The following is an 18157-nucleotide window of genomic DNA, read 5'->3' as shown; positions in this document are numbered from 1 at the left end:
TTACTGTCTTAAGAGTTTTCTGTCTTGCTAGGTATCTCTTCCCTGGATCTTCAGCTCAAGAGAACAGGCTTTTGTTTTCTTGTCTGTGCTCATTGGCATTTCCAGGTTGCCTACTCCTCCAGGCCCCCGCCTGGGACAGTGAGGCAAAAATAAAAGCCAGGGCACATACTTCCTTGTTATTTCTTGGGTCCTGAAGTATCTCCATCCACTTTTCAGAATCTTCTCTGGTTTGTCTTATATACAGTGTCCAGGGTTTAATTTTTACTTAGGAGGAATAGGGAAAATTACATCTACCCCATATTCCAGGAAGCAGAAGTTTCAAGGAACCATATTTGGAAGGGCTTTGAGTTGAGGTGTCTGCCCAGACCACCAGCAGCCTCCTGGCAGAGACCAGCCAGCAAGAAGAGCAGCCTCTGCTTTCCTGGATCTGGGAGGGGAGACTGAGTTTCCTTGGAAGAGAAGCTTTCATGTGTTAGCCCCTACATGGGCTGTAGGCTGTTGGGTTTTCTCCAGGGCAGCCAGCCTGAAATAGAACTCAGTTCCATTCTTTGGGTCCTTCCAGCCCAGCTTGGATCATCGATATTAACAACAGATACCTACTTCTCCTGAACACCACCCCCTCCAAAACCAAACAAAAAGCCAAGCCAGAAAACAAAAAAACTAGAGCATACTCCTGCATTGTCTGTTTCAGAGTTTGCGTTTCAGGTCGTTAGGGGTTCTCAGGAAGAGAATGCCTCCCAGCCTGCTGGAGGCCTTTCCCCAGGAAGAAAGGTGACAGTGGCTCTGCTTGGTGCTTCTGGACTTCCTGACACGGCTGGGTCTGGTCCTTCCTCACCACCCCAGGGTGCAGTCACTCCTGCCCAGAGTCCTCTCTTCCCCAGGCCATCCTCCTGTGTGCACAGAGGGGTGGGGGAGCTCACCTCCTTCACGGTCATTTCTGCCTCCCAGTTTGCTCACTTTGGATGGTAGTGCAGGGCGACAGGTACCTTGCTGTCTCCTGGGATCCTGAAGTTGCACAGCAGAGGCCTGGTGGTTCTTGTCATTCAGCTGTAGGCACCGAGTCAGCCCCGTAGGTGCTTCTTGCTCTACTCTTACTCTGTCAGGACTGTGCCTGCCGCCTCTTGCTCCCCCTCCAGCGTCTGTGCCTGGCACGTCCCACCTCCCTTCCTACAAACTGATGGACCAGGTTATTGACCTTTGAAATCTTTGTCCCTGTCTCTCTGAATGAAGTTTCCCAAATGTCAAGGAGGAGGAAGGGGATGGGGCAGAGTCACTTGAAAATTTACAGCGACATGTTCCCTGGCCACTCCCCTGATATGGTCTTCTTAGGTGTGGGAAGAGGATTCATTAATTGACATTTCTTTTGGACTGTGAGCCTGTGAAGATAGGAGCAGTTTCTTATTTATCTCTGCTCTCCCATTGCCTGTCACAGTCCTTGGTAAGTGATTTTGTTTAACAGCTTTATTAAGATAATGTTCACATATCCTGCGATGGACCCAATTTGATGATTTTCAGTGTATTCCCAGAGGTGTGCAGCCATCACCACATCAATTTTAGAACATATTCATCATTCCAAAGGAAGCTTTGTACCTCTTTGCTGTCACCGCCCCCCCCCCCCCCAAGTCCTTCTATCCCCTGGCCATTATCAGCCATTAACCTGCCTCCTGTCACTGTGACTTTGCCTTGGTAAATGTTCTTGATGGAACGGTACCTCCTTCCCAGCCTGCTGCTCCTCCCGGAGCACTTGTTCCTGGCCCTGTGCCCTCCATTGGCCCAGGCTTCCTGTCTTTCAGGACATCCCGCACCCCTGGAAGGGGCGATCTGATCTGTAGAAGGAGGTCATGGCCCAGCAGGGTGGGTGCAGGCAGGCCGTGGGGCTGTGCACACAGCACACCGAGGAGACATTTGTTGAGTGAGTGACACTGGTGGTGGCCAGGTTCTGAGGAAACGTGTGCCAGTCCCTCAGGTCTCCCACTGTCCCTTCAGGGACAGGTTAAGTAGATATAGCTGAGAATGTGAAGTTGCCCCACAGTGCTGCAGCCAGGGACTAGGAGGGTGGTGTCCAATGAAAGCTAGACCCAAGTGGAGGAGACATGACTGGACTAACCTCCTTATTTTCCAGGTTGGGGAACTGAAGGCTGATGGGCAAAGTGGGGTTCACCTGGCCCAGGATACCCACCCCAATGCTTTGTGCGGGCTTTTGTGGGGTCTGCCGAGTGTGCACATCCCTGAGTGATGTGGGAGAGAGACCGGGCGTGCTCGCTTGCCTGGGGATGGCTGTGCGCTGCTGGTGTTTACTGAAAAAGCAGGCCTCTACTCTCTTTGCTTCTGCTTTCTCAGGCAGAGTTTTATTCCCTGCTCAGACAGTGGCCTGCCTGAGTCGTGTCCCTCTAACCCCTGGTTCTCTGCCAGCACCCGTTTCCGTGTTTCATCAAAGCCAGCCACCCCCTTCCTTCCTTCTGCCCACTCCACACCCCTTGCCCACAGCCCCTCTTACCTGCCCTGTTCACGCTCATGGGGAGAAGCCGGTGTGCTTCCCCTGGGGTCCTTGAGGACCCTGCAGAAGCTAAGAAAAAAATGTTCTTGGCTCATCAAGATACTGTGTGACCTCTGTCATGTGACCTTCCTCCTCTGAGTCACAGATTCCTCCTCAATAAGCTGAGGTGGTGTGACAGCAGAACCCTTAAGGCTTACCCAGAGATCAATCCTTATGTGTAAGGTGGGGGTTTACTGCCCACCAAAGGGTAGTGGACAGATAGGCCTGCTTATGGCTTTCCCAAACCCCTTCTCACCGGCTGGGTGTGGCTAAAAAGGGAAGCAGGGCCAGAGTACCTGTCCGGATCTTTTAGTTCATGTTGAGCTCTTTACTGCCAGGGTCTTGGATGAGGGGGACTCTTTGAATATGAAAGTATAATAGTAGCTAACATTTATTAAGCACTTACAGGCCAAACACTGTACTCAGTATATTTTTTCCTCAGTTTATTTTTAGATATAATTTACATAAAATTTGTCCTCTTAAAGTGTACAATTCAGTAGTTTTTAGCATATTCACAATGTCATGCTACCATTTCCACTATCTAATTTCAGAACATTTTCATCACCCCCCAAAGAACCCCCATATCTGTTAATGTTCACTCTCCATCTCCTGTCCCCTCCCTGTCCTGGCAGCCACTAATCTGCTTTCTGTTTCTATGGATTTACCTGTTCATGTAGGTGGAATCATGCTGTACGTGGCCTTTTGTGTCTCTCTTCCCTCACTCGGCATAATGTCTTCAGGGTTCATCCGTGGTGTAGTGTATGTGTGTATCAGTACTTACGCCTTTTTTTTTTTTTAAGTATATTTTATTGATTATATTGTTACAATAGTTCCAATTTTTTCCTCCTTTACTCCCCTCTGCCCAGCACTCCCTTCCCCCAGCAATCCCACCCCACTTAGTTCATGTCCATGGATCATGCATTTACGTTCCCCGGCTTCACCCTTTCCTATATTAGTCTTTTTTTAAAAAAATTAAGTACTTACACCTTCTTACTGCCGAGTAATATTTCATGGTATGGATGTGCCACAGTTTATCCATTCCTCTGTTGATGGTCGTTAGGTTGTGTTACCTTTTGGTCATTGTTTATAGTGCTGCTGTGAACATTCATGTCTGGGTTTTTATTTGCGTACCTGCTTTAAGTGTTCTTGGGTGTATATAGCTAGGAGTGGAATTCTGGGGTGTATGAAATTCTACATTTAACCTTTTGAGGAACTGCCAAACTGGTGTCCACAGTGGCTACACCATTTACATTCCTTTGCATTATCTCCATCCTCACCTAAGTTTCATGAGGTGTAGATGTAATTATTATCCATACCCCTTTCAAATGGGAGAATTGAAGCTCAAGGGCATCTCAGCGCAAGGTCACACAGCTGGTCACTGGATGCTGCTTTGACCGGTGCTGGCTGTGATCACTAAAGCCGGGTCTCTTCTCTCAGACCCTGTTTTTTACTGTCAGGATGAGGGCTTTGGACTGTGTCGTTCACGTGATACCTAGTGCCTAGCGCACATTGGCACTCACCTGGTTATTGAAGAAAATGCCGTTTTTCTGATCTTGGTGGCTTGATCAGGAAGTTGAGAGAGGTGTCTGCTTTCTGAGGAGTTCCTGTACTCTGCAGTTTCTCCTCTTTCCCCTGGGCTTTGTGTTCCCATCTCTACACCAGACACTACAGGCCTCCCATGGCCCCTTGCTGTCGCATCCTGGGGCTGGGGGAGGCGGTGTGTGGGGTGTGCTAGGCAGAGGGGATTTCTGTTTCTTGCAAGTGCTTATCCTGAATTTGACTGTTGAGACCTGTCTTTTCTCTGTGGTCCAAGGCCTCTGACGACCTGCCCTTTTCTCCTCCAGGCAAAACCCATTTATGGTGGCTGGCTGCTCCTGGCTCCAGATGGGACGGACTTTGACAACCCAGTACATCGGTCTCGGGTAAGGGAATCAGCCAACTCCTGGGGTGGGAGGGACCAGAGAGGGGCTCTGCTCAGGGCGAACTGACATAAAGGAGGAAGGAGATGGGGAGTGGACAGGGGGCCACCGAATGGTAGGATCCGCAGGAGCGCTGTTCGGCAAACTCGTAGGACCCGTAGGCAGTCTCAGTTCTGTGTAGCTAAGCCTGGTGCTGCCTTCAAAATAAGCTCTCACATGGTGTTGCCTGTTTCGGGGGTCAACTTAACTCTAGAAATAGTTAAATGGAAAAGGCAAAAGTTCAGCAAATGTTTGCAATTATGCTAATTAGGCTCCTAGTTTCTTCAGTGCCAAGGCCCTGCCTCCTGCAGCTCCCTCTTCCCTCTTCACTTTCCTCCCCTCCCATCCTCCCCAGCTAGGGTCTCAGAAATAAGCGCTAAGGAAGGGATGAGGGTCTTGAGGACTCGCTTTTACTCCTGCTCCTGCTCCTGCCCCTGCTCTCCTGGGCACTCCAGCCCAAAGCGGTTCCTGCTGTGCACAGGCTGCTGGAGCCTTGTCCCTGACCAGTGGTTGCTTCCTCTGCCAGGGATCCCCTTTGGATTGGACTCCAGTGAAAACAGTGAGCTTCCTTTCTCCACTTTTCCAGGTGTTGTTGCCCACACCCTGCACATTGCTGCAGCTCTGCCCCTTCTTGTCCCCTGCTCGCCCAGAGAGCCTCTGACCTGCCTCTTGGTCTCTGCTGCCACCAGCCCGAATGCCACACTCCTGGGTGGGGGTGGCACCCCACAGACCTGGTGCTGTGTCTGGTCCTTTGGGATTCCTTCTGGGATGGGTTTTGTCTTTAAAGACTACAAATAGGGGCCTTGGAAATGTTTCCTGGGAAGAGCTTCCCCATGGACACCCAGTGTGGAACAGTCCTCTACAGGTCCTCTTGGTGAGGCCATTGGACTGTCCTGTTTCTGCCATCCATGCCAAGGACTGTGGTGCAGTGCCTGGGGTAACCAGTGGGCAGCTCCTTTCCCATTTGTATTTAGATCATACAGGATTGCCATTCCCAGCTTCTCATGGGAAAGTCATTATTCTAAATGATGTAATACTGGCCCAAAGCAAAGAGACATGATATTCTAGGTAGTTCTTGTGGCCTTATTGCCAGTAAAAGTATGAATTATGTTGGGTTTTTTTGAATGCTGAAAATAGGTCATGAGATCCTCATGAGGAAGGCACGTAGCCTCATGGTCTTTCTCCTTCTGCTGTCAGTGCCACTGGACCACCGATGGCCCCCAGCACCGGGCCGCGGCTTCCGAGCAGAGGGCAGGCACCCTGCCAGTCGCACACTCCCTGGCCATCGGAGTTACTCCCACTGGTCTCATACCTCCTCAGTTTCGGTTTTTGTTAGCTCGCTTCTCAGTGAGCGTTGGGGCTTGGCTGCCTTTTTCCCTCTCTCCCATTCCCTGTGGGTCATCATAACAACCTTTTACAGCAGTTTCCTAGATTTCTTCAGAAGCAGGGAATCAGTACTTCCTATTCTCAGGTTATTCCATATCATGTCAGATGATTCATCAAATAAATATTGATACATGGTATGTGATAAGCTCTGTGCTGCGTACATCAAGTATACAAAAAGGTGACCAAGACACATCTGCTCCTGAGGAGCTTGCAAATTAAAATAAAGCAAGCATCTTGTTAAATCTCAATAACTTACATGGAAACACACTATGTGGCTTGGGCCTCTCCTCTGGTCCAATCCTGGGTAATAAATCACCATTCTTCCACATTGGGACCCTCTTTTCCTGCTCTCTAGCTCCGAAATGGAAGCTGTGGAACCAGCGTCCTTTAGCTAGAGGTTTGTCAAACTCAGGGACTTAATACATGGAGATCAGGGCCAGGACCCTCCTAAACACCTACTCTCTGTTCCTTTGCAGAAATGGCAGCGGCGGTTCTTTATCCTGTACGAGCACGGCCTCTTGCGCTACGCTCTGGATGAGATGGTGAGGCCCTCCTCTGCCCCCGCCCCACCTCTGTCTTCTCCAGGCCACTTTATGATGGCTGCGTTGGCATCATCTCTGAGCACAGCATCTGTGTACTCTCACTTGGGCTTCTCTTTGGGAGCCTTGTCCTCTTTTGAAGAACTTGTGGTGGTTGGTAGAGATTACTCTTACAACCCAGACCTCTGTTTTGAGATGTCTTCAGTGGTCACGGTTGAGAGTAAGTAGAGTAAGTAGTGAGGGAGGAAGTCACTTCTCTCCAAGGCTCATAGATGTTGGTCTTGGCCGTTGCACTCCCAATGAGACATGGAACAGGCTGGGGGCCAGCGGGGCAGATGGGGGTGTGCCCTGGGTGTGCATGTGGAAGTTGAGCACACACGCCTCCACAGGCTGCAGTCCCAAGACTGCCTCTCACTTCCGTTGCTGTAACTGGCCTTGCTCATCCAGTGGATCTGCTGAGGCCTCCTGGTCATCGTTGTTCTTCTGGTCTCTAAGCCCGAGCACGCAGGTTCCTTCCTGCCATGCTGCCCGCCTGGTTTGCTTCTTGCTTCCTGGGCTGGGTGACTGTTTACTGCTCTTGGTCCAGAGGCAAACCTGAAAACCAAGCAGGCAGAATGTTCTGGCTTTTCTTTTTCCAACCCATTTTGTATCCTGATTTTTTTTCTCTAAAGGAGATTGGTCTCCTAACTAATCTGAGATATGACTGAATTCTAAACTTAATAAAGGGTTGAAGATGGAGGATTTGAGCATCTTTTCTGGTTCCATTTGAGTATGTATGTGAGCGTATGTGCATTCATTTGGACAGCATTTTAAAATAGGGATTATCCTAGAAAATCTGGTCACACCATGTAAAATATGTCGGCCCCATCCCACCCAGAGTTCATTTCTTTGCTTTAAGGGTGAAAGCAGACTCCAGAAGTGTGAGCAGAGATGCCTGTCCTCCCTAGGACCGCAGAGACTGTGTGCACTTGGAGTTTAGGGTAGTTATTAAAGCTCATAGGTGAATAGGCCCTAAGTGGATCCATTTCCACACGTATGTTCTAATTGTTGTGTTTTGATGCTTTCTTTTTTACTTTTGGGATAAATTAATGGGTCGACATCTAGGTATGGAATTAATAGGTATGACACCTAGCCCTTAATAGAGTATCACTTCATTGGTTCCTTCTTAAAAAGAATTTTTGTCTTGTTCCTTCCTGTGAGCATATTACACAGTGTGGATGGGCCACAGCGGTTTTTGCCACAAAAACATCTGTGGTCCAGAGTAGTTTGAGGTGACTGAGTTAGAGGTGTGTGCCAGTGGTGTGGTGGTGGTGAGAGCAGGGGGACTGATTTCACTGGGACCCTTGTTTCCTTTGAGGAAAGGAAGCAGGCGTGGAGGCTAACCCAGGGCTGCTTCCATGTGTGATCCCAGCTTAGCTGTCATTTCTGCAGTAGCTCTAGGGGGAGAGCTGGGCTGCTAGGAGCCTTGAGGTTTGCTTGTCCTCCCTCTGCCTGACTGACCTGTTCTGAAGTCCTGCAAAGGCTGACAATTAGAGAAGGAGCCTCAGAGGTCAGTGGGTTCTATTCAGGCTGGGCTGGACTTCCCTTGAAGACCAGGTATTCTGGTCAGGAAATCTCTCTTTAGGTCTAACTGGAGTCCAGCACAATTCATTACTCCCCTCAGCTCAGCTGCACAGCACAGAGGGGGTGGCCGCTGGAGACGCCTTTGTGTGTGGGCACAAACGCGATGCACATGCTGCACCCCAAGGGCCATGGAGCCGTGAGAACTGACACCTTGAAGGACGTTCTGGTCTCCCAGCAACCTGGATGCTGGTTGGGTGTTATTTCATGCACTGCTAGGGCCGAAGTGGAGCTGTGCTCAGTGACACAAGACAAGAAAGAAGCTTCAAGAAAAACTTGGGACTGCAGGCAGGGCTTTGGGGGAATGCCCAGAGGTGAGAGTTTGGGGCCATGGGCCACTTTTTGGCAGATGACCTTGGAGCTTAAGAGTCTGACCCCATGAGGCAGTTAGTGCTGATCTGCCCAAACTGTGGGCGGTATAGGTACACGGCACCTTTTGGGAGTAAAATCACATTACTTCTTTGAGTGAAAAACCAGTGGTGGTTGCTTTGAAATACCTTTAAAGCAACACTTAAGTGGGTAAGGATTTTCTTTTATGTATGGGGAAGGTTACAAGGAAGCGTTAGGGTTACACTTGAGAAGAGGCTGGGTGAAGGGGGCAGTCGGATGCCAGCTGCCCAGTGGTCAGCATCAGGGCCTCTGCCGTGCAGCTTACAGGTGGGCTCCTGTTCCCCAGTGGTTTGCATGGGTCCTTGTCCTTCATGGCCACTCACGAGATGAGCACAACCTAGAACCCTAGAGCTTCAGCCCAGGGTCACCTTTCCCGAAGCTTCGACTCATGCCTCCACTTGGCCAGCAGGATCCCGAGACCTGAAGCAGGAGAACTTTTTAGGCAGTCTGTGTGTGAACTGAATTCTAGCCATGCTGGAAGTCTTCTGTTTGAGTCTCTAAAGCTGTGGTCTTCAGTTGGGGCCCATGGTGCCTCCAAGGAATGGCACGGTCTGGAGTCATCTTTGATTCTCACAAGTGCATGGGGGGGGTTGCTACTGGCACCTGGTGGGTGGAGGTCAGGGATGGTGCTAACACACTGTGATGCACAGAACAAGCCACTCCGCCTACAGGACCATGATTGGGCTTCAGATGTCAGTGGTGCCAAGGCTTAGAAAACCTGCGAGACCTTGTCGGTAACTTTAAAGTTTTCTTCAAATGTTTTTAAAGTAAAATATGAGTTGTTATCATCCCTGTTCTTAAAAGGTACAGAAGGATTCAGTCATCAGATTTTCTGGGAATGAGAGAAGTGATAGGACAGGCTCAGCCTGCTGGCTGGTGTGGTAGGTGCCGGGCAGGGAACAGGGAGGGACGGTGTCTGGTGTGGAGGGGTTTCCACGGCGTATCCCCGCACATCAGACGGCCACAGGGCTAGCAGGACTGCGTCTGCATGGCTTTTTCCCAGGGAACACATGGGTACCCTTTACTGTGGCATGCTTGGACCATCGTGCCTGTGTAGTGGCAGCATCTTGGGGTTGGCCTCCCAGAGCAGCAGCCCTGAGCAGCCGGTTCCACCACCACCACCAGCTCCACCGCTCCTGCCCAGCTTCGCCCCAGCGCTCCCCTTTCCCCTGGGCCTCCCTAGCTAACCTGCGTGCAATAACTTTTGTAGCATTTTATGGCTAGACTTTTCCCTTAACACTTAGTCAAAATCTCTTTCACGTTGTTACTTGACTTTTATACAACATTACTGTTTCTTTTAATTTGCTCAAATGTTATCTTAGCAACTAGATTTTTTTTTTTCTTTTTTCTGTTTTATTGGGGGAGGCCCCTGACAATTCTTGGTATCTTTCTACATTGTCTGGCCTGGGGCTTAGATGGCAGAGGCCCAGTAAATATTTGGTCAGTGAAGCTAGCCATCCCTGTAAATGCATTGTTGCAGAATTTCTGCTTTCAGCTTGAGAAGGCCGGAGCTGGGAGAAGGTGGGAGAGGTGTTAGGTGTGGTAAGGGGGTGCAGCTCCTCATGGTTCCTCAGCAGAGAGAACGAGACAGGGGGGTTGTGTGGGCCCCGTTCGCAAGGACCAAGAGGGGCATGGCAGTTGCTGTGCTTGTCAGGAGTCCCAGGAGGAGGAGGGGCCTTCGTCCCTGGGCACGGGCCTGCCTTGGGGGCTGCTTTGAGAGCCCTTTCTGCTTGGGCTCTTCTGCTAGGTTTGGGCCTTCTGGGGACTGACTGTTGCCTTTCTCGTCCATGCCGCTTTCAGTTAGGACTAACCTTTGGGAATCACTTTTTCTTTTTTGGGAAGTTTTTTGTTGTTGTTGCTACACCCACGTACCCTGTAACTGGTGGGTGTGGAGGAGAGGCAGTTTTCCCAAAAAAGGAAAAGAAATTTCCCAAATGTAAGCAGAGGCGTGGTAGGCTCAGGGCAGCCTCACAGGCGAGTGGGAGCCTGAGCAGCCCGGCTGGGCCTCTGGTTTCCCAGCAGTGGGCAGAGTGAGGAATCTAGAAACCCAGACTACTGCTTCTCTCCTCTACTTTTGGTTTTCTTCCTACACCAAATTCTGCCACTTCTTTTTGAGCTTTTGGGAATGGATGGAAGGCTAAGGTGCTGGCATCAGCAGAACCCAAAGGCCACTTTAGAAGGCTTTCCCGGAGAGGCACCGAGCCCTGCGGGGAAGCAGAGTTCGAAGTTTTAGGCAGAATACAGTGGTCACTGAAGCTTTGGGGCCCTTGCTTTCATGTTCTCTTCCTTTTCCCTCCTGGAAGTAGGCAAAAAGATGGCCTAATGTTTGTTTCTAATTATGGTAAAATATAAGTAATTGAATTTACCATTTTAACCATTTTTAAGAGTACAGTTCTGTAGCATTAAGCACAGCCGCACTGTTGTGCAACCATCGCTCCATCCATCTGCAGAACTCCGTTCATCTTGCAGAACCGAAACGCTATCCCAGTGCAACACCCACTCCCCGGTTCCCTCCCCGCAGCCCCTGGCAACCCCGTTCTACTTTCTGTCTCTGGTTTTGACTTCTCCAGGTTCCTCATATAAGTGCTGTGGGCTTTTCTTGGGAGGCAGCTGTGGATTTGACAGTTCTAAAGGATGCAAAGGTCCAGCCGCAGAAGTTATTCTGGAATGTGTGTGCTCGTTTGTAAAGCTGTGAGCTTGGTCTGAACACTCTTCAGATGATGTCGCATCCTAACAGGTTAGGTTTCTGGCTCCTTGACAGTTTGCTTCCTTTAGGACAGAGGCCTAGAGGTTGTTTTGACATTTGGATCTTTGCCCACTTTATTCTTGACAAATTTAGGCTACTTCTGGCAGTGAGAACCCTGAGGAGGACGCAGATGCTCAAAGGCTGTAGAAGAGTGGGGAGGAGGAGCGTCACTGCTCAGCCCTACTGCTTTGAGGACCTGTCTTAGAGGTTCCCCGGCTCCTTTGCAGCTGAGCCCTGTATCTCCCCTGGTATCGTTGTGCAGACTTTCTCCCGCATGAGAATATCCTGAGGGCAGGCCCAAGTATCCACAGTTTAACCACTTCCTGTGATTTTTTAGGAAGCACCAATATTGAGAACCCCTTTATTAAGCTCTGGCTTTGCTTCCCTCCACCTGGAGCTTTTCTAGACAGGCCAGTATGTGTGACTCATTGGTAACCATGGTGGCTGTTGCATCCAAAGCAAAGAGCTGCAGGGCACTGGCATGTGGCCAAAAGAAGGTCCCTCTCTTGGTGAAGCTCACAGACTTTTGAGACCCACATGTGCATGTGAAGATTAAATACCAAGCAAAACCATGATGTGCATGTTGTTCAAGGCAGTATGTGATCTAGGGAGTCAGAGATGTCTTCTGGGAGGAAAGATGGGGTCTTGGCCTCCTTCCTGCTTGTTATGGTGGCTGGGAAGGAGCAGTGTGCTCAGCTCAGTGCTCTGTGTTGGCTCTACAGGCACAATTTTTAGTGTGGTCCCCACCACAACGTGGATGGCACAGATGGAAAAGCCGAGGTCCAGGGGGTTCATGGGGTTGCTCAACTTATGAGTGACAGAACTGGGGTTTGTAAAGAGGTGAGATGCTTTCTGGGAGAGTGATGGGTCTTTTCCCCAGTGGTCCTGTTTGCTGGCTCAGCCAGCCTCTACTGTCCGAGCACAGGAGGAAAAGGGCACAGTGGCCCTGGCTGAGGGCCAGGCTGGGCTCTCAGTGTCTTGTCCACCCCCCACAGACTGGCAGTTGCAGTCATTTCCCTTGGGTCTTCAAGGTTGTTGTACTAATTTTAGACCTACTAGTCCCCGTGCCTGATTGAAAGACAGGGAAGCTTCCTCAGACACGGAGATCCTTCATGTTCAAAGGATGGGGCAAGATGGAGAATCAGAGAAGATATTTCACACATTAGTTTCATGTTTTTAGATTTGCTTTAAAGTCTGTCGTGTGTTGGGCCTTGCTTTGACCTTCGTACTTTTTTCCTCAAGGTTTCAGTCTCCAGGACATGGAGGCAGGCCTGTTGTGGTAGGTGCCGGAAGCCTGGGGAGTGTAAACAGTCCAGGAAACGTGGGTTTTAACCAAGTCCCTCTGTTTCTGGCTGAGTGGCCTTGAGTAGGGTCCTCCTCCCTGCCTGTTCTCCCTCCATAGGAGGCTTGCAGCATTACCAGGCCTGCAGAGAGCCTGGGAGAACCTTCCAGTTCTTTGCTTGCTGTGATAATAATGGTAGTTTTAAAAAATTTATTTTGAACTCAGAAGTGTTTTCATCCTTGCACTAGTCCATGAGCAAGGTGGGGGTGGCTAAAGAGGGAGAGCAACCCCCACGTCCCTGTAGATGCACTGTGTTCCTTTGAGGTCTCTGGGGGCTGTCACACACAAGTCGGGAGGCTTCTGTCATGCAGAATTCTGCACCGAACCTTAATGCAAGTTTATCTTTTATGTTGATCATTTTTAGAGAGAAAGACAGACGCACAGAAACATCCATTTGCTGTTCCATTTATCGATGCATCATTGGTTGATTCTTGTCTGTGCCCTGACCAGGGATCGATCCTGTAACCTTTGTGCATTCCAAGCTTTAAAATGGATATAGTCTGGAGCTACTTGAGTTGAGGTTGTGAACTATTTCCAACCCCTCCGTCCCCATCCCCTCCGCAGTGCTGACAGTGTCCTCCTAGGGCAGGCTGTCCGTGTGCCTGTGTGGACAAGGCACCGCTCCCTGCGTGGATCATTTGATTAACCTACTTTGTCACAATAATTAACTTGTTTTTTGAACCTTCTAAAAGTAGTAAGTGCTTGCCAATGTTGGTTGGTGCGTGAACAGCAGTCTTCCTAGGTAACCTTTGAGGCCAGTGCAGGGGCTGATGTGTAGGGAAACGTGGAGAGGAGCTGGAAGACAGGCAGGGGCTACTGGCAACTACCTGCACCAGGGCCCAGTGTGCTGGCTGTCAAGGCCGGCACGATCTAGGGGTGGGTGTTCAGGAGTTGAGGACCAGCCACGGGTGTTCAGAAGGTGTTTGACCCCCGTCCACTTTAGTTTCCTTAGACCTGAGTCCCTCATCCCATCTTTCCTTAATCAGGACAACTAAAAATACTTTTTATCTCTCTGGGATGGGTGTTAGAATAATTTATTGCTTAATGACCCTTTGAGTATGTTAAAGATAAACTGGAATCTCTAAGTGTATGTTATGCATGCAAGGGCTTCCTTGGCTGGAAGGTGAGGGACCAGTGCAGTCCTTGTGGTGTTTGTGTGGCCATCTTGTGGCGGCAGGGAGCAGGTGGCGGGATGGGGGCTCTGTGCTGGGAGGGGCCCTGTGCTCAGCCTATGGGCTTCCTGCAGGCTGCTTCTCCTTAGAGCATCTTTAGGCCAACCGTCAGTTGTTTTGAAGTGTTAAAGTGAGAGGGTGAGGTATGGCATAGATGAACCCAGCGGCAGTGGGGAGCTCTTCAGAGCCTACAGACAGTGGAGTCCTGTTGTCGAAAGATCAGCGGTGAAGCTTCCATGTGCCACGTGCCTTTTTTCCCTAAGAGTATTCACTGGGATGGATGAGACTTTGCCCATTAGAATGAAGCTTGTAGATGCAGGGGCATTTTCTGTGTGTCTCTCTGGGATCTTCAGTAAACATGTTCTCTGGAACCTGGGAGTTGAATTGTTCCCTCCTCTCCCCTATTTTTAACCTGAGAGTTGGGTAGGAGCTTGGAGACATAGGCTTGTTAAGACGTTTGAGCCTGGTACCTATTAGAAAGTGCACCGTTCTGCGCTGGGATCTTTTTCTGGTCATTTACAACTCTGCATGCCCAACCAAGTGACATTTTCCACCTAGGGAACAGCTGGGGGATAGAAGCCACCAACGTTTAATAATGGGACTGTTTGGATAAAGAATAGAGCAGATTCTGGGGGTGAGATCAGGGGGCTTTCTAGAGGACCCTGGTCTAGACCTTTGTTTTGTGGGTGGGGAGACTCAGCACAGAGGGTCGCAGAGACTGGCCCATGGGGCCTCAGCTGATAGGTGTGGGGTGAGTAGCTGGGTTCCCTGTTGCTTGGTCCCCATCTAAGTAAGGAGTGGGCAGGAGGGAAGGGCTCACTGTTTCACATGCTGGAGCCTGAGTCTGGGGTAGTACAGACATTTGTACTTAGGGTGTTGGGATCTTTCACATGGGTGGCCTGAGTCTTGGAGAGGGAAGAGTTAGAGAAGGACATACAGGAGCAAGTGACTAAAGAGGGTCAGGGGAAAGGGAACAAGCTAATACCAGTCAGGTGGGGTAGGAGGGCTGTGCAGGTAACTGTGAACCATTCTCAAGAACCAAGAGAAGACCCAGGTCACACGTGACCTTCCTTCCTCTGTGCCTTATCCCCAGGACGCTCATCTCATGAGGGCCTCCCTCTACAGGACAGTGAGCACCTTGAGGCAGGGCCTGGTGTTGGCCTGCGTAGACAGGACATAGAGTAGCAGTCCAGGTGTGGGAGAAGCTCAGCACACTGCTGGAAGGCTGGTGAGTCATTCTGCCATTGTCCTTGGCTCTGGTGCTTGAGGCTGTTGTAAACATTTTAAGGTCTCCCCCTGAGAACCTGCCTTCTTTGACTTTCACATCACACTGAGAGGACTTGGCAACTCCGGGTTGCTCAGTGAGTGCCCTTCTGTCTCACTGGGACTGTCCCGTGTACTCAGCTTTCTTCTCAGTGACGTAAGTGGTGAGTTGAAGACAGAAAAATAGTAATCACCTGCCTGCCTCTGTTAAGTGCCCATGAGCCATAATGAGATACCTGCGTTCTTCTCTCTGTCTTCCCCATTGTGCCTGCAGCTCCTGAGTGGGGAGACTTTTGGACACCTACGATTAACAGAGGCGGCTGACGAGAGCCTGGGAGAACCTTCCTGTCCTCCTCCGCTCAGCTCCTCTTCCCCAGTCCTTTGCTTGCTATGATAATAATGGTAGTTTTAAAAAATAAACTTTGAACTCAGAAGTGTTTTCATCCTTGCACTAGTCCATGAGCAAGGTGGGGGCTGCTAAAGAGGGAGAGCAACCCCCACGTCCCTGTGGATGCACCGTGTTCCCTTGAGGTCTCTAGGTGCCGTCACATGTCTTGTTGTCCATTTAGGTGCCATCTGTCCAGCTTTTTGAATGTGCACAACTCTTTTAGTGTGGAACGAGATGAGAGGGTGGTTGGAGTAGCAGTTCTCTTGGGCTGGTGGAGGGATTTTTGCAGTGCACTGGGTTAGCAGCAGAAGATGGGCCTGCTGGGCACCCTTGTTGGAGATCTTCAGAGCTGTGAGTAGACTTCTCTGTGGCAGCTCTGACTGTGGCCTGCAGGCCAAGTGTTTGTGGTAATGGGCTGGGTGGTTCCCTCCCCACACAGAGAGAAATGACTTTAGGGATTAGGAAAGTAAACAGCTTGAAATAATGGGTTAGGAAACTAATTAAGTAGCATCAGGGAAAGAACGGTTGGAAAGGTCATTTCATGGAAGTTAGCAACAAAAGACATTTGTGTTGAAAAACAGCCAGGTAAATAGTACATGTGTGTCTGTGTGTGCATGAAGTGCTCACACAGTCACAGACACGCTTGCCTTGGCAGCATGAAGCCAGGCTGCAGAGTCTTCCGGGGCCACGTCCCTGCACCCTTACTTCTCAGGCCCCTCATGCTCTACCGCCTCCTCAGGACCCCACCCTCAGGGCACCCAGCTCTTCCTGCCTGACCATGTCTTTTGCTTTGGACCTTCCTGGGAAGTGGGCAGTGCTAAAGTGTCTGATAAGCCAACCCACTTAAGGCATTAATTGTGTGTAGGCAGATTGCCCTCCCTCTACTCCACAAACACTTGTTCAGAAGAATCTTTTCTTTGGCAGGGAAGGGGATGTTCTTTATGGTGGGAAAGGTCTCTAAGCCCAGGGAATGATTCCTCGGGTGGAATCTCAGAAACAGTGGTAAGCAAGCGGGGCTTTATTAAGGAGGAGGGTGTCCTTTACATGTACTGACCTGTCCTGAAGGGCTGGCCCAGCCCATATGCGGGTGCAGATCCATGAGTCATTCATTCACTCACATCTGTTGAGTGCCTGAAGTATGTCAGAAGTGAACTTCAAGGTGGATACTGGATAGTACCCATTATAGTAGGTATATTAGTTTCCCGTGGCAGCTATAACGAATTGCCACTACCTAGAGGCTCCACACAACACCGATTTGTTCTCTTACAGGAGTGTAACATCAGGTTCACTGGGCTGGGCTCAAGTCAAGGTGCCTGCAGGGCTGGTTCCTTCCGGAGGCTCCAGGGGAGGACCTGGGCCCTTGCCTGCCTGCCTCCCTCCCTCGGCTCGTGGCCCCTAGCTCACATCCGCTCCGTCACTCCATCTCCCCCTCTTCCGTGTCAGATCTCCCTCTGCCTCTCTGTCATGAGGACATTTGCAATTGCATGTAGGCCCACCCAGATAAGCCAGAACAGTCTCCCCATCTCAAGATCCTTAATCACATCTGCAAAGTCCCTTTTGCCAACTAAGGTCACATTCACGGGTTCTGGAAACTGGGAAATGGGGATCTCTAGGGGCCATTTCTCAGCCAACATAAAGGGTGAGACCAGAGGAAGCCAACGCAAAGTGCTCTGGTAACAGAGTAGGGCTAGCAGACTGCCTGGAAGTTTGCAAGGAGGAGATGAACTGAGCCGGGTCTGAAGGGCTGGAGTGGTACCGCCTTGGACCAGGCTGGGAGATGAGTGGGAAGGGCTGGCCGCCTTCCTGGGAGAGGTGTGACTTCCATGTGGCCAGAGGGGGTGACTGCCCCTCTTCCTGCCATTGCCTTCTCTGGTTCTTTACGCACTCTCGTTTTGGGCAAGACTGATTAGTGGTCCTGGCTTCCGCTGCCAGGCCTGAGATGTAGGCACCAGACACAGGAAAGGCAGTGCATAGATGAGGGAGAGGGAGAAACAGGGGCCACCAACAGTGGTCCCTGACGGCTTAGTCCCACCAGGTGTTGCACATCCTTCCACAGCTGCTGGGTTGCCACAGTGTATCAGTCACAGCATGTCAGCGTAGGGAAGGACCTGAAAGGACCAGCCTCTCGTGCTAATGAAGGTGTTAGAGAAGCGAGTTAGCCCCCATCCTGTACCACGAAGCTCGGATGCTACTCCGACTTGAGTCAGCCTGTTGAGACAAGCCCCTCAAAGTGACAGGTGCTATAAGTAGCAGGGCCCAGGATCCTCTTCGAGGGGCCCCAGGGAGGTGAGGGAGGGGAAAGGGTCTTTGTGCTGTCCTTGAGGAGTCTGCGGTCCCGTTGGTGAGATGGGCTTTGTGTTTTATTTCTAACAAGGGTGGTGTGCTTACCGCGCCGTGAGACACTCAGGAGCATGAAGAGGACAGTGCAGGCGGCAGAGGACAGAAAGTCCTTGGACGCTATGAAGGCTTTGGAGGACCGTGCAGTGCCGATTATGACCCCCCTCCAGCCACATGGGAGCACCCCTGTCCTGGAGCAGAGGAGGGGAGTGTAGGAGGTGGATTCCAGCCCAGTGTTTACTGCACCTGCTCTCTGCCCCTCCTCAGGGAACCTTCCTTTTGGGCTTCACGGATGGGAGGGCAGAGGGCAGACTGCTCTTCAAAGTCTAATGTTGGTGCAAGTGATTCCTTTTCCTTCCCCTGAGCCCACTGGGGGGTTGCACCCATCTCCCTGTCAGCCAGTGAGGACGTGGTGGCCCAACAGTGCTTCGAGGCGCCCATGTTTCAGGTAGAAGGCAGTGCGTGAGGGTGCTTGTTAGT

At 50.7% G+C, this 18157-nt stretch overlaps 1 protein-coding gene across 3 annotated transcripts in view; it reads left to right on the top strand.

Moving 5' to 3' along the window:
* The window catches only part of MPRIP (myosin phosphatase Rho interacting protein), a 163365-nt gene that overhangs the window by 35334 nt on the left and 109874 nt on the right, over positions 1-18157 (top strand). For all 3 annotated transcript variants that reach the window (XM_090291045.1, XM_090291048.1, XM_090291046.1), the window contains exons 2-3: positions 4381-4458; positions 6357-6422. In XM_090291045.1, coding sequence (XP_090147171.1) covers positions 4381-4458; positions 6357-6422 — 144 coding nt within the window. The remainder of the gene's footprint in view (positions 1-4380; positions 4459-6356; positions 6423-18157) is intronic.

The sequence above is a fragment of the Furipterus horrens genome, unplaced genomic scaffold (assembly GCF_987537825.1).
Source record: "Furipterus horrens unplaced genomic scaffold, mFurHor1.1.pri manual_scaffold_11, whole genome shotgun sequence".
NCBI lineage: Eukaryota > Metazoa > Chordata > Mammalia > Chiroptera > Furipteridae > Furipterus > Furipterus horrens.
This window is presented reverse-complemented; position numbering and strand designations above follow the sequence as displayed.